Source organism: Cibotium barometz, chromosome 9, assembly GCF_041138505.1.
Source record: "Cibotium barometz isolate CiBa-2024 chromosome 9, ASM4113850v1, whole genome shotgun sequence".
NCBI classification, from domain to species: Eukaryota; Viridiplantae; Streptophyta; class Polypodiopsida; order Cyatheales; family Cibotiaceae; genus Cibotium; species Cibotium barometz.
In genome coordinates, this window is record NC_141054.1 from 6,342,958 (window position 1) to 6,359,274 (window position 16,317).

At 46.2% G+C, this 16,317-nt stretch overlaps 2 protein-coding genes and 1 pseudogene across 5 annotated transcripts in view; all 3 read right to left on the reverse strand.

Annotated features, from left to right (window-relative positions):
• Window positions 1–961: 961 nt before the first annotated feature.
• On the reverse strand, window positions 962–1,921 carry LOC147635193 (uncharacterized; annotated as a pseudogene).
• A 2,231-nt stretch (window positions 1,922–4,152) lies between these two features.
• On the reverse strand, window positions 4,153–5,000 carry LOC147635194 (uncharacterized). Its single transcript, XM_086803253.1, is given in 1 exon segment — window positions 4,153–5,000. A coding segment is annotated over 1 exon segment (834 nt). The 5' UTR covers window positions 4,987–5,000.
• A 2,292-nt stretch (window positions 5,001–7,292) lies between these two features.
• LOC147635195 (ribonuclease E/G-like protein, chloroplastic) overlaps window positions 7,293–16,317 on the reverse strand; it is a 79,240-nt gene continuing 70,215 nt past the window's right edge. For all 4 annotated transcript variants that reach the window (XR_015266612.1, XR_015266611.1, XM_086802404.1 and 1 more), the window contains 2 exons: window positions 7,838–7,984; window positions 7,293–7,749 (listed from right to left, as the gene is read on the reverse strand). Coding sequence is in view for 2 of the 4 variants with exons in the window: in XM_086802404.1 (XP_086658530.1) it covers window positions 7,591–7,749; window positions 7,838–7,984 (306 nt within the window). In the remaining 2 variants the exon portion in view is untranslated. The remainder of the gene's footprint in view (window positions 7,750–7,837; window positions 7,985–16,317) is intronic.

Genomic DNA, 16,317 nt, shown 5'->3' on the forward strand with positions numbered 1-16,317 from the left:
GGCAAATGAATTCAAGTGGGGTCCCTGAGCTTCTAATCCATTCGACCCTGTATCTATTCCTAAAGCCCTTGGTGTTGAAGGAGATCAGCTTGATTTCATTCATTTTCTTTGTGGTTTTGGGGGCACACAGGCGGGGTGGGTGTTACTACCCTTGGGTCTTCTGTTAACATGGGTGAATCCCTCTTTATCCTTCAAACCTATCATTTTCTCTCTTTGGGATCTTGTGGGGGGTACAAAATGGGGCAATTACAAATTTGGTGGTTGTAGTCTCTCCTCCTGCTCGACACTCACAAATAGTTTAAATCTTAGTTTAAATCTTAGCCCTACGGGTAGGTTCTCCACCGTGCACTCTCCTCCTGCTCGACACTCACAAAGGTTGTGAGAGAGAGAGAGAGAGAGAGAGAGAGAGAGAGAGAGAGAGAGAGAGGGAATAAGACAAAGCACGCATGCACTCTGTCTCGCAGCAAGAGAGAACAAGAGAGAGAGAGAGAGAGAGAGAGAGAGAGAGAGAGACCTGTTGAGAGAACTTGTTCAATGCTGCCCAACATTCACCCTGCCTTGAGCTCTACGTGTGCAAGCAGTTATAGTTTAGAACAGCCCAATGTAGCACGAGAACAGCAAGCAACAAGGGAGAATATGCAAGAAACTGGAGTGCTGAGTGACAAGACAAAAAAATCCTAAGTACCCTTTCTGTCTAAGCAAGAGATAGAGAGCGAGGTCACATACTTACTACTGAGTAAGAGCAAGAGGGAGGAAGGTTGCGACGAGAGAGAGAGAGAGAGAGAGAAAGAAAGAAAGAAAGAAAGCTGTATTAACCTGTACTAGAGGCCGATCTCAATCTATGAGACAAATCAATGTACAACTGTCAATGTCCTCTGGATGTCTAGAAAAAAAAAGACACAAAATGAACATGAAATAAACTATGAAAGTACTGAGCTAGTGGGGTGGGATGGATGGAGCACTACTGCTAGAGGCTCAGTATGCAACCTATATGCGTAGGGTATACAAGAATGCAATGCAAATCTGTCTAGCTCCAACTAGTACCATAATGGGGGTGTAATATGTGATACATAGGCGATGGCGAGGCAAAAATCCCTTGGAGCACGATCTCAGGGTGTGAGTGTAAGTGAGCTAGCCGCTCCTGGATATGGTGCTTATGTCGAGCCCGTATCTCTGTGATCTCTCTCTCATGTAGTCTCGAAGTCTGGTAGCCTGGTGCGCTCGGTCTCCATCTAGCTCGGAGGTCCTCAGCGCGCTGAAGTGTAACCCCCTCTTGTGTCAGGGTAGGCACTAGGATAGATCTCTAGAAGAAATCAGCGAGCTGGAGCTGTCGCCCACCTCTCCATGTGGTATGAGTCCGTTGCAGTGCCTCTCTGAGGCGCGCTGTCTCTAGCAAGAATTGGCCAAATCTGCGTTGGTCTGCGGATTCCATGATCTGGTGGAGTGAGGGATGTCCATTGAAGATGGTGGTGTATCTCTCTCTAATGTCACTATATGCTCTGCATCTGCATACATAATGCTCCTCACTCTCAACCTCCTCCTGGCATAGTCTGCATATCCTCTCTGCTCTGGGGATCCGTGCTGCCCTACCTGCCTCAATCTCAAGCTAGTGTGATGACACTCTGAGCTGGCCAATCGCCACTCGGGCACTGTGAGACATGTACACATCCATACATCCAGGTCACTGAATGAATCCATCCACTGAGATACGCATAAACTGATCTATATAGTATAGCATCTTTGGCGGTAGAGGCTGGCTAGGTGTAATCCAAGTCTCTTGAGTGTATCGATGCCATAAATCCTGCCGAAGGACTCTGTTCCTCTCACTATGAGAGAGCTGGATGTGTGGTGCATGTATATCATACTGGAAAGGTGGCAGGTGATCTATGTTGAGACCATGCTGAGTGAGCCACTGTATCATCTGTGAATACCATGATCTCCTATTTCCACTCCATGTGAGACGCCTCAAAAGCTCTATGTAAGAGTCGATCTGATGGCATATCTCTGATCCTCTGTATGAAGCAGATCGTCTGGAAGAGGGCCTCTACTAGAATAGGAGGTGCGGCAAACTCCACTCGGACAATGTCATGTGGGATAGAGGGTTTGCTGCAGATCATCCGTGAGAGCATGAGAATCTGAGGCAACTCTATCGAGACCATGTGGGGGTGGCGAGCCCAGATGCCCATACTATTGCATCATACATCAAAGCACGGGTGACTAGTGTGTCAAACAACCACCCCTTCGTGCGGGGCTCTTGGAAGTGTGCCTGATGACACTGTCTCTCTAGCATGGCCAAAGCTGCATACCCTCGTGTGAGTCTATCCCTGGCTGCCTGTGCCATAGTAAATCTTCCTAGCGGAGTCGCAAATGTAATCCCCAAGTACACATATGAGTCTACCACCTCTACTTGTCCTCCTGCTAGTGTGAAGATGGCCTGTCGTCGAACCGGCCCTGAGTTGTGGAAAATCATGACCTTGTCTCCTCTGTGTGCAGAAGTCATCAAGTGCATGGAGATGATGCTGTAGCCCCATCCGCGACTCAGAGACCAAAATAATATCATCTGCATATAGCATAATGTGGACTGTGGTACCTGAGATGTCTACCCCGTCCCCACCATCGTGAACAATGAAGTAAGCCACCTCATCAATGTATAGCCCAAATAGTGTAGGAGAGAGTGGGCATCCTTGCTTCACACCTATGGTGCTAGCAGTAACATCAGATAGCCCCCCGAGGCATCGTATGCACCCGAGGACCTGCTCATATAAAGCATAGATGCCCCAAACCATCTCTGATGGGATCCCCAATGACTGGAGGCACTGGAAGAGTCTCTCCTGTGGCACCGTGTATGCTTTGCGTAAATCCACAAAGCAGCAGTATAATCTCCTCTCCCGCGCCCTAGCCTGATCAATCAAACATCTCATGAGTAGGTGGTATATATCCCAGTACTGTGCCTCCTCATATACACGCCTCTTATGGCGTGAGGGTCCGTATCGGTCGGCTCGCCTATCTCTGTGTAATGGTACCCAGTGCTCTCTGGGCACGGAGGTGTCTGTATAGCTCTCTGCACTCATCATCATACCACCGATTCTGGGGTATGCTCCCAAATCTATCTGTGTGTGCAATGTGTGTATGATGGGGGAAGCTACGGGTGGCGACCGTATACGTAGTAGAGATGACATCTGAGTGGTGAGTGTGTCTAGACGTGACAGGGGATCCATCTAGAGTAGCCCGTCATATACATGATGCTCATATATGTCTGCCAGGTCATGGGTGAAGTAGAAAGTGGTATGCGATGCCTGTGTGGGCTGTGGGGGTGGTGGTGTGGAGCTCGCCAGTGACAGCAAGAGGTACGTGTGATCCGCCCCGATAGGACAGGGGGGGGAGGGTGAAAGATGTCACTGCCTGTGTGGTCTCCATGGACCCCATGATGTCGTCCATTGTGCTACCTCCCCCTGACCATGGAAAGCATGTCAGTGCTTCTGAATCCTGCCACTGTCTCATCCTGTTATAAATAACGAGATGGTGTCGGGCTCCCAACTCAAGTAAGTGATGACCATATCTGGTGTTATCCGGTCCCATGTCCTCTGACACCCTGCAAGCTCCCGTGTCCTCCACCTCTAGTGTGTGCATCACCTCGGGGTGCTCGAAATCATAAATGTCGCACTCTCGCATTGTGTCCGTGCATTGAAGTCCCCCATAAGGAGGACTTCCCCCAAGTTGGAGTAGTGTATGATCTCATCTGAAAGGACCGCATATGGTGACTCTCCCAATGGCCCTGTGTCCTCCTCCTCCTCTGTTATCATGGCATATCTCGATCCTCTAGGAGAGAAGTAGCATAGAGCAATGTATAACACCCTGTCTCCTGACAGCTGCAGTCTGATCCACATGTATCTAGCCTCCTGGTCACGTTCCTCTCGATGTGCTCTGCCGTGTGGTCCCCCTGTGTGTAGACTCCCACTGATACCCCTCTACTTTGGGTAGCCGCCTCTTTGGGCTCTGGTGTGTCTCTGTAAGTAGTATGATGTCCCGTCCCTCCATGACCTCCTCCATCCTCCCAGGATGTGTCCAAAGTGCTCCATTGCAGTTCCAAACTGCTATGTGTATCTGTGAATCTGGATCCTCCATAGTTGATGTCCCATAGGCCGCCTGGCGCTAATCGGTGGCCTTGCCATCAATGATGACACGACCATCGCGAGAGAATGCTCTCTTGCCCTCCTCTTTTTGGGCCTGTAGGACTCTTGGCATGCATGTTTTCCTGTGTTCTATCTGCATCCTGGTACGGTCGTCATCTAAATAGATGGGATCTCCCCGTAGAATCACCCTCTTCCTCATGAAGGTGGCCCTCTCCATCTCTCCTGCAAACTGTAGGATGAGGGCTCGCTTGCGTATGGAGTCTTTCCCATCTCTCCATGCTTTGGTGAAGGGGAGAGGGTCCTCTTCCCTGTAGCCAAGCTTCGTGCATAGAAGCTATCAATCGTTCTCGGAAGTGGAGTCCGATGTCTCGGCTATACCTGTGATTCGAACGTTGAGGCGGCGTGCCTGCCTCATCTTCTCCTCTTCAATGGTGGTGTGAATGATTTGGTGTTCTTCCCTTTGAGTCTCCTCCCTCACTTCTTTACAGATGTTCTTCTTCACTACTTCAACCCATCCTGATTGCTTGGCTTCGAGTTTCCCCTCCATGTCTTTTGTGATCTCCTTGGAGATCTCTTCTTTGATGGCCATGAGAGTGTTGCCATTGATCTCCCCTTCTTCCTTCTCGATGTTCTTGACGGCTACCAGTTCCACTTTCAGTGCACTCACCTCCTCTTTGAGTGTCGTGTTCTCTTGTTCAAGTTCCGTGACCCATGCTTCAAGGGCCATGATGTGCCGGTGTAACTTGTTCTCCACCTCATTGAGGTTGGAATCGGATGTCTTCTTGTTCTCCTTGATTAGTGCCTTCACTGCCGTCTCGAGGGTCTCGAGCTTCTCTTGGAGACTCGGAGCCATTCCTTGAGATTACTCTGCAGTGCTTCCCACAGACAGAGAGGAGTGAGAGAGGGAACACAGTAGAGAGAGAGTATTTCTGGCAGCGCAATCACAGCGTGAGCAGGCCAGCACAGTGCGAGCACAGCAGCGCCAGGCGCAGCACAGGCCAGGCACAGCATAGCCAGGGTGCGCAGCATGAGCGGATGGATACGAACGAGAGAGAACCAACGCATAGCACGAGCAAGGAGGGGCTTGCGCGACGTCATGCCATGGACCACCAGCACGCGAGCAAGGCAGGGTGCGCAACACGAGCGGATGAACGAGAGACCACCAACACGTAGCGCGAGCAGGGAGGGGCTTGCGCGACGTCACGCCATGGACCACCAGCACACGAGAGAGAGAGAGAGAGAGAGAGAGAGAGAGAGAGAGAGTATTTCTGGCAGCACAATCACAGCGTGAGCAGGCCAGCATGAGAGAGAAAGAGAAAGAGAGAGAGGAGAATCTTGTGCATGTCTGCAACGGAAAACCCAACTAATCTTTCTAGTTCTAATTCGAAACCTCTGCTTATCCCAAGGTTGAAACCCTTTCTAATTATTTAATTGAAAGATAGGTGCTTTCTACCCTATTAATAATCAATATGAGGCTAAAAATATATATATAAACCCCTCACGGGTAAGGGGTGTGTGAGTCCAGCTTCAGAAGCCCCTTACAAAGCAACTTCTTGAATCCCTTGCTCTCGGCACCAACGCCCATGCCTCAGTCCCCGACACCTCCCCTCGGGCCACCTCTCAAGCTCTCTTCACAACTACTATATAGAGAGAGAAATCAGGCCACCCACCAATCTCTCCACAACTACGACAGGCAGAGAGAGACCCCTATATGAGAACGTTCTGTTTCAACAATACGAGAGAGAGAGAGAGAGAGAGAGAGAGAGAGAGGCTCCCTAGTATCGTGACGGAGAGAGAGACCTGCACCATGAGATCTGCATGGTGTTTCGACGACTAAATTGATTTCTCCTAAAACATAAGCACCAAACTTTCTACGTTTGGGTGTAGTATGAGAAGCCAAAGTCCAGGGCCAACACAAGGATATGAGCAGCTAGCATGCCAGCCGCTAAATGCAAGACATGGAGGGGCATCGCGCCTTGGGCAGAGTTTGCAGAGCATGTAAACCGGGCTCATTGTAAATTGCGGAAGTTGCGCTGAAAGGAAGAACTGATCCGTGTTGGCGCATCTACGCTTATAATATGGGGACCTTGTCTTCAGGCCTGCAGAACTGATCGGCGGATCAAATAAGTTGGCCAGGTGTAATAACGCACATAAATTGCCACTCTTCGCACTATATGACAGTGTTCAAGAAAGAGGAAAACGGAAGTGCAAGAGAGAAGCATAAAAAGAAGAGGAAAATGGAAGCGCAGATGCGAAATACAGAATTCGTAAATAAAACTGGAATTCGTGGAAAGACCTGTCTTGCTCTTCGGAATGCATCCCTTGCTTAATGTAACCATATTGTGGTCCTGCACTGTCCCACTTGCAAAGGGATCATATTCGGGACAGGACCTCGAAGTAGAAATAATGACCAATAAAATCTTCAACACGTGTATTGAATTTTGTAAGATGTCTATGTCCACCGTCTCCACACCAAGTCCACCTGAAAAACTACAGGTTATGCAATTAATATAAACTAGGTCTCTTCTCAAAGCTCAAAGGGTCTGCAACAGGTGGAGATGGAAAGAAAATGGCATCAACGAACACAAATTCTGTGGAAAATTAGCAAATTACTAATCTCATAAAAACAAACTTTGAAGTACGCCAAGGAGCATGTACTCTTCACAAATGAGTATTCCACAAATCACCAAAAATCGAATGGCAAATGGTACAAACAATTGAAAAGTAAACCAGTGAAGGTGCCTAGGCAGTACAAAGACAAGCTTCCTGCATATTTATTACTCCAATTGGAAGGAAGATATCAACTCTATCCACCTCTTGATGACCAAAAAAAAAAAGGAGCCATTAAAATCAGGTGAAGAACTCACGATAGGCTTGCCTGAACGAGAGAGAGAGAGAGAGAGAGAGAGAGACAAAGAGAAACGTCTTCAAAAAAACCAATGGGTCTATGAGACTGAGGAGTGTTCCATGTATATTCCATATGCACACTGGAAATCATAAACATGGAAACAAAAAAGTACACTGAGAATCATAAACATGGAAACAGAAAAGTGCCAAAAGGAAACAATGACCCCCTAAACATGTACGATAAAAGGTGAGGCAAATGAGACCAGTAGGATCCATCATGTATAGAGAGAGAGAGAGAGAGAGAGAGAGAGAGAGACCAAAATAGTATTTATTTGATGCTCAGAAATTCCCTATTTTTTCCAGGACGACCATGGGAAAATCAGTATGTCTTGCCTTTGGCAGAGGCAAGCCAGAAAGCATGGATTAGACTTTTCCCCAAGGTCCGTGAGGACCTCTGCAACTGGCAAATCATTTACACACAACTTTTCTGCTCATTCATTGAGCCCTCCATGATGATACATCCCTTGAAAAAATAATAGCATAATGTATACAGCTCTAAGCCTATGAGCTTGATTCTCAACATTGTATAAACAAGAACTACAAAACTGTATCAGGTCCTGGAAGCGAAGCCCTTTCTACCCACAGAACCCAGATGCACGCTTTTACGTGAAAGACTGCGATGCTGCTGCCCACTTGCTGACGATCGTTTCTCGCTTCCAAGATTCAACTCACTCAATTCAAAAGAACCCCTCGTCATCTCTCTTCCAACCTGGAAACCAAAATCAGTAATGTAGTTGAACTTGTGTGATGTTGATACCAACCTTGATGCACTATATGAAGATGCAGATCACACTTACCTTCAAGATGATGTAGACCTTAAGGGAGCTACTAAGTTGTGCTGCACGCTGCTTCCTCGTCAGGAATTCAAACATAACTGGGTCAACTCGAAGAAGCACCTTCTTCCACATTCGTCCATCAAAATGAATGTTCTCTGAGTGATTAGCCTGTTCAATCAAAATGGATGTGAGAGCAAGAGTTATCACATTGCCACCAGATATGTTGAACAATCAAATAGTAAGCATCACAACTAATACCACCTGATACCAGATATGTGAAAAAGGAGTGCTCCTCCATCTCCAGCTCTGAGATAGGAGCATTTGAAATAACAAGGATTCCACGGCAACAGAGGCTTAAGGGCAGCACATGGCCATTCCCCTAGTGGAGATCGAGGCCTATGACTGAGTGGACTTGGGTCTTCATGCAAGAGGTTGCAGATGGACTTTTCAGAGTCCTAGATTTAAGGAGCATCTGGCCTCTACTTAGAGCATTCAGGGTGTATGAGGGACTCTCTCTCTCTCTCTCGGCAAGGCTGCCCAGGCACTCCGTAACTTTTGTTGCCATAAACTTCTTGAGAGCTCACAACACATACCCTTTACATGTAGGAGGCCTTGAGGAGCTGCTTGACTACAGTGTTCTGATGGCACTGCACTTTCTTTGCCAATACAAAGGATAGCTTGAGAAAGAAAGAAAGATGTTTTTAACGTCTACGAACTGAAGGGTCTATGAGACCGAAAAGATGTTACATGTCATCCATGAGTAACCTGGATGTCAAAACAACACGAAAAATTGAAAACTAGCACCCAAAGAAGAATACAGCGTCAATGTACACCCCGTGAGTAAAATATCGTAGGCAAAAGAGGAGCCTTGTGCGTCCGAACTCACAATGTGTTGTTGTCATGTCCACTACCTGTGAGAGTGCCTCTCTGTGTTGCTCTGAAGCAATTCCCGATCTAGAGCTGTCGGGTAGAGGGTCTTGTCTCTGTGACCGGATATCTGCCTCTCTCAAGACGTGCTCCCTCTCAGAGGAGCCCCCAAGTGGGTGGGGTGCTCACTCGGTGGGGACATCTAGCCCCATCCTGGTTGATCTATCTTGACAGATCTTGTAGGGGCTGAGTCAGCCGGGGCTTGCTAGAGAGAGAGAGGTATATTAAGCGTCTACTAAAGACCCAATGGGTCTATGAGACCAAAGTGATACAATAATGTCCATGGCATATCTCATCATGGAATGGAAAATAAAATAGAAACAAAACATAGCTATCACTCGGTAATACAAACTGTCCATGGAAACTCATCATGGAATACCAGGAACATGGAACATGAGAGGAGCATCAACCCCCAATAGATCCATATGTATGTATGTACGTACCTACGTGCGTATGAACGTATGTATGTATGTCCGTCCGTAGTTAGGAAGGTATCTATGTATGTAAACACGAACGTATGAATGTATGAATGTACGTGTGTACCTACATACCTAGCTGGTGGCTGCCAGGAAGCATGAAGTTCAGCATGTCATCCTAACAAGCCTTCAGGCCAGATGATATGGCTCTCTGCAAGTCAGTGACTGGCAGAGTACGAAGTTCGAACATTAGGTCTTTCAGGAGCCCTTGGCAGTACCATTGGGGTCAAAAAGGGGTGCCCACTTTTTCCCACACTGTTTGGGCTCTACATAGATCATATCTCTCTGCGTATCAGGTTTGGAGCTATGGTGGATGAAAGCGCTCCATAGTGTGCATGTGCAGAGAGAGCGAGAGAGGTAGAGAGAGGATAAAACTCAAGGAGAGAATATTGAACGACTCAATGATGATTGATTAGATGTGTTGAAAACTTCAATACATACAGTGCTTTTATAGGCTTATAGCCTTATCTTTTGGCACATCACACACATTGTTATCACATTCACACACAATATCTAGCTATAAGTGGCTGTTCACACAAATAAACACACTAACACATACTAAGAGCTGATTCACACACACGAAGCTCCGAATACCCAACAAACCCCCCTTCAAAGTGAGACCCAACATGCAAAGGAAGTAGCTACCTTCTCACATGCTACAAGGGAGCGATCTAGCCATGCGCACATCCTGTCCTCCAATTAGCAAGTGACCGAAGCAAAGCAAGACCAGCTCTTCGGCACCCCCTAATTCCTAACAGGGATAAAGGATAACACTGAGCGAAGGCACACAAAACACACAAACACTTGTTATAAATCTTTTCGAGGGACAACCTAGGCAGAAAACTCTATTTGACTCATCACACAAGAAAACTAGAATGCTCAATCACAGTCTTCCTCATTGAGGGAGACCTAGGCTATTGCTGCAGTTATCTCTTCTTCTTCAGTCGGCTGCTCCTCATCTTCAGCAACAAGATCTACATGATGCTTTTCTTGCTCTTTCCCAAGCTTTTTAAAACAGTTTGCTTCTTTGTGGCCCATTTGTTTGCAATACCTACATTGGATATTTTTATTGTTTTTCCATTTCTATGCTACAACAAAAGCCTTTTCCTAGTCAAGGCTGCTGCTAGCTTCTTGTTCCTCTTTATTTCTTCTATCCTTCTCAAGAAGCAAAGCCACTAGGCTTTCAAAGTCTATAGCCTGCCACATGAAGGATTTCCAAAGTTTGCTCATACCGAGTCATCCCTCACACTCTCTTAATGAATATAGTAATCTTCTCTTCGTCTTCATGCTCACATTTAAGACTAGCAAGTTGCTTGACTATTGACCCAAACTTGGCCAAATGATGTCACCATTTCGCCACCCAAGTGGTTCTCTCCTATTTCAAGCCAAGGTACGGGAGGCCAGGGAGCTTCATGTCACCTGTACACCGAGACCAAGACTCGTGTCACCCGTAGTGTGGCGAAGACGTGGAACCCACTGTCAAGGATCCCAATTTGAGGCTTCCCACTGAGCCTATTCCGTGCTCGGGAAGACCTGCTATTTACAGGTTCCAGGAACGGGAGATACATACATTGCATAATGCATGTGCACCCGTCTCTGCTTGCTTGAAACTGATTTCGCGTGACTTGTTTTCGTGTGACTACCTGCTATGATGTGTCCACTTCACGGGGAGAGGACGCCAACCCATGAATCATGCAAATGCATTGTATTCTAACATGGTTTAGGCATTCAGACTTCAGTAAAGTCAGGACTGCGCACTGGGTTATGCCTGGGCCCAAGGGCCATGTGTGAGCAGCCTAAACTTTGGGCACCTCATGTGGTCATTTAAAGCCACCTTGTGCCCACTTCATAGTGGTTGAGTACTTTAGGTACAATGCGGTACGGTACATGTATGGTACGAGTATGCAAAGCACACATTGGGATAAGTACTTTGAGTACGTTCACTTTTTCAATTACCATATATAAATAATAAAATATATATTATACATGACTTATGAGTTTATAGTTCACCTACAAGGTGGTCAGGTATATGTAGGTGCGGTATGAGATAATAGGTGTATGGTACGACTATGGTATCATGCACATGAGGATACGTACTTAGTTATGTAGAGAGTTAAAAAAGTACAGAACCTGGTTATACATATATAAAGAATGAACGATCAAGCACTCATCAGTCACAACTAACATGAAATGCACAGGTAGAATTGAAATATCAATCGACTATACTCTTAGGCATGAAATGTCAAATGCGCTAAGGCACACACAAATAGATCAAAGATGCTAGTGTAAATTTCAAATCATCAATGACACACACAAATAAGTATGAAAATAAAGAAGCTATCAATGTCAAGACCAAGTACAAGCTGAAATATAAACAGATCCTTGTGCGTTATGAGTCCATGACTCCATTGAAAAGGAAAATTGAGGGAGCAAGGCGATTGGGAGTTTTTAAATACAAGTATGGAAAGCATGGTACCGGTACGGTATGTATTGAAAGTACTGAACGGATGAGTACGAGTACGGAATGCAACTATGGCCCACTTTAATGTATAGGCACTTAATAAATGAGCCCACAATTAAAACTTGGTAAGTTATGCCACATGGCACAAGGAGAATGGACCCTAGCAAACGTCATCTCCACCCTCTCCCATGACTCTACCTTTTCTTTCATGTATCAAATCGGGCAACTCTCTCCTGACTGGTATGCATCCTATGCGCAAATAAACACCCTTTGAAGTTTACAAAGGACAGAACAACTGCCGACGGCTGTGTACCTATTGTGAGCATTTCTGTACTCTGTCGTACCTGCTGTTGTACTGCACCCAGCTACCCTACAGTACTTGCGAGTACCTGCTATGTGCTGCTGCTCCAGCAGCTGTACCATGGTCTACAAGTACTAGCTGCATCTGTCCTATTCCCTTTGTTGAACCCAACAGCACCTTCTATGATGTACTGTGTCTGACTATACCTATGGTTGTACCTTGTCTACTCGACAGTACCTACAATACCTGCTTCTATCTGCAACACCTGGTACTTGCTTGAGTACATGCTCTTCTACAAGTAAATGTTCGTGTACTTGCAATAGTACGAGTACCTGTTAGTGTACTTGTGCCTCCAGAACCTGCACCACAGCCTCTGCGAGGGAGTGAGCCAAGCTCTAGTATGAGAGCACCTCTTTGTGCATGGTCTCAGAATGACAGTTTCACGTTCACTCCACTCCAAGTGTATGAGGTTGGTGGTTTGGTCCCTTTGACTCTTTTGACAAGTCCATGATCGACATTCTACTTTGACATACTATTGTTTGGGTAACATGTATTCATTCCTTGCATTGCATGGAATATTTGGCTGTAAAGCCCTCGAAACTTTGTGCACATATTAAATACTCAATAATACATAACAGTATTGGGAGGGGGGAGAGTCTCTGGCCGTTCACAGCCCCAGTGGTAGTGTATTGTGTAATCTCCATCTTTGCAGTGTTATCTTGATTAGTGTTGCGTATTTTTCAGTTGTCAACGAGTGTGTTGTTCACGATACAGTGCCCAAGAATGTTCACACATAACCAGTGGTATTACAATGGTATCAGAGCACAGTTGTTTCCCTCCTCAATGGAAAAACGGTCGTTTGGGCATTGAGCTCCGTGTGGACAGCAGTCATACACCATGGATAACCATGCACAAAGTGGGCAAGGACCTAGTTCACATGGCCAGCCAAGTGGTACACATGCTTCTGATGCTTTGGGTAACAGGCATATGCATACAGGTTATGTAGAGTAGTAGACACATGGGACTACACTCTCAAAGCGAACAGGGGATGCATGAAGATGACCCAAATGTGTTGAAGGCTGAGATGGAACGATTAAAGAGGCAGTTGCATGCCGAGGAGGAAGAGCTAAAGATGTTTCATGAGAACCTACAGGTTCACAAGCTTATGGAGGCCACCAAGGCCGAGTCTGTGATTGCACACACTATGGACTCTATTGCCAATTCCTCAGGAGATAGCTCTCAACTATCTCATCGGTAGTCAAAGGCAAAGTAGGTGAACTTTGTGTCAAAGAACTCCCACATGTGGAGACGGGTAATGATTTGTCTCGCAGGATCAAGTCTTCTGTACACAACGATGAGGTTTCAGTGACTTCAAAGCAAGCCTCTACCCCACATGGATCAAGAAAAGACATAGATGTACAAGGAAGAGAGTGGCAGACATTATAGAAATGTGTATGTGATGCATGTTAGCCACCGTACTTTGCCTATGGAATTAACCAGGGAAGAACCCCATCATAGGCTGAAAGTTATGCATAATGTTGGGACAGCCAAGGACTATCATGTGTCACCCGCTAGTCATGCCACCGAGTATGCCCATGGAGAACGAGTTTCATGCAAGGATCCTTTTGTGAATGCAAGTGCCGGCAGGCCACCTTTGCACAAGTCACTGCTACGTAGGGCACATGCCTCCGCGCCGCATGTCTCTCGCCATGGCCTTGTGCATGTACCTACTCCTGCCGCGTTGGATAAGGGGAAGAGGAAGATAGATGAGGAGGGTCACCGTGCCAAGAGGCAGAAATTTAAGGCAAGTGATAAATCTGTAAAGTTTGAAGCTTATCATGGTAATTATGACGCGAGCAAGGCAGGCTTTCATAGCCTAGTTTGATATTGCCTTCAGTGATGAGTTTTCTGAGAAGTCGAAGATTCGCCATGTGAGCATGTTTCTAAAGGGCTCAGTTGCCCGTTGGTGGATCACGGAAAAGATTTCTAGTAGCCCTCTTCAGACATAAGAAGACTTCAAAGAGAGGTTCTATGCACATTCTTGCCTCCCAATGCTGTGGAGAAGAACATGAGCAAATGAGATAAGATAGAGAAAAAGGACAATGAGTCTGTGCAAGCAGAACACTGCCAACACTTGGCTATAGTGTTTGAATGCATAAGCCCTTTATCAGGGGGAAGAAGAGTGAATTCTTCCTCTCATAGATTCACTATTTGGGGTACATTGTAATCTAAGGATGGCGTCAGGATAGATCCTGCAAAGATAGAAGAAATTCGAAATTGGCATGACTCATGAGTTATTTTTTGTACATCAAGTATGAAGCTTTTTGGGTTTATGTTCATACTACAGGCATTTTATCATGCAATTTTTGCATGCATTGCTTCGCCATTCCATGAACTCACTAAGAAGAAGGCGGTCTTCAAACAGACTGCTGATGAGAAAGAGGCTTTCTTTCTGCCACATGCACACACGTGGCCATGTCTAATCTCCATCTCTAATCCCTGATTAGGTAGCACTTTAGGGTAGTCAAGAGGGCAGTAACAGAGTTCACACATGCAAACCCGAGTGTTCAATAGGGTTTTTGCAGATACCCACGCATGGTATCGGGCCATTCATGGGCTGGATATGTAGTCCCAAGCCTGGCCGACAGCAGTAGCAAGGTTGTGGGCACCCTTCTCAGCAGGCCGATAGCAATTACAGTTACTCTGGGCACCCTAGAAGGCTAGCTGACCAGCAATAATGGCATTTTTCGGTAATTTCCCTAGTTGTGGACATATATGAAGAGGCTGGCTGCTGTCTACAAACCCACTTGCATAAAAGGGACATATGAATAGCTAGGCCAATAATTCAGCAAATTCATCTCTCCCTTATGGAGATTGGTCATGACCAGTCGTTAGTCCTCTTTTGGAAGGCATGTAAACTTTTTCATGTACATAATACATATACTAAAAGCCAGTCTACCTCTCTCCTCTCGTGTGTTTTGCATTAAGGTTCCTACATGGTGTTTAAGGGCTGCAATTAAAGGCATGAAGGCTTCCGCTATGTCACATTGGTATCACAACATCAGGTGCAACCACATCACAAGCACTGCAGCCCCAGTCACATATATTAGAATCCCATAACCGGACTGGTAGTCCTCCCCCCCCCCCCCCCCCCCCCAAAAAAAAAAAAAAAAAACATTCACTTTGCAAAGCAGAGAATGTTACAAACTGCTGGCTGATGCTGATTTCCAGAGAATGCTCTCAACTCAGGCCCAAGATAGGAGCACTTCTGCTGGCTGCACCTTTTTGGAGGTTGGAGGGAAGTGTGGAAGCGTTAGGTTTGTGATCCATTGGCTGGCTATCCTGAAAAAAAAGGGGAGCAGGACTTTTTAAAGGTGGTAGAAAGATGCTGAGGTTTTTGTAAACCCCCAACATTCCAAGTGAAATTGGGTTTTATTGGGAAATCCTCAAATTTCAATTGAAAAATTTGGGATTATGACATAGTTGTGAAAATTGTGTGGTTTTCACCCATGTTTGGCCTAAATGCACTAACTCAACCTTGATTTCGCTCGTTTTCAAACAATTGAGAACCTAAATTTGGCAAAATTCTAGATGATCACAGAGAGGCATCTACCCAGCATCTCAGACGGATTGCACAGATTGATGCAGCTATACCCAACAACTGGATCACTAGAACATACCCAACAAGTGGTGATTCTTAGATGAGTATCACCACTTGTGGTTGGGTGGACAGGCGTGCTCCTTCAGGTGATGAGATTTCCAAAACCAGATGATGGAAGAGGTTGTTACCTTCTATGCCATTCAGTCTGGATGGCGGATGGAGAGATGTGATGTAAGGTGATCACACCTGGCTTTGTGATCTGTCCAGCGAGAGTAGTGGGTTGCTCTCGGACGCGTTGTTATATTCATGCTTATGGCTATAGGGTGGATGCCCTTCCCCAATGATGGTTATTCATGCTTCACGGTGCCTATGGCTATATGGTGGATGCCCTATCAGATATCTACATTGGGACCTTGGTGAGCGGGAATGGACTGATGGACTTACCCCATGAGGAGCATACCTTTCTTCAGCAACAGTGTGCGTAATGTCACGCTGCTTATGCTGGGACAGACCCAAAGAGTTCCCACTCTTAGGCCTCATTGGAAGGCATATGACATTACACATCCCATTCAGAGGTGATTCTGGTAGAGACTCTAGCACTCTTACAAGGGGAGCCAAGTATCCTACTTCTTCTAGCAACCCACCGTGTAGACTTCTACACGGTGCGTTGCCCACCTTCCGTGTAGAAATTCCTACTTCTTTTGGCTCTTTCTACACGGTGAGTTGCCACCAATC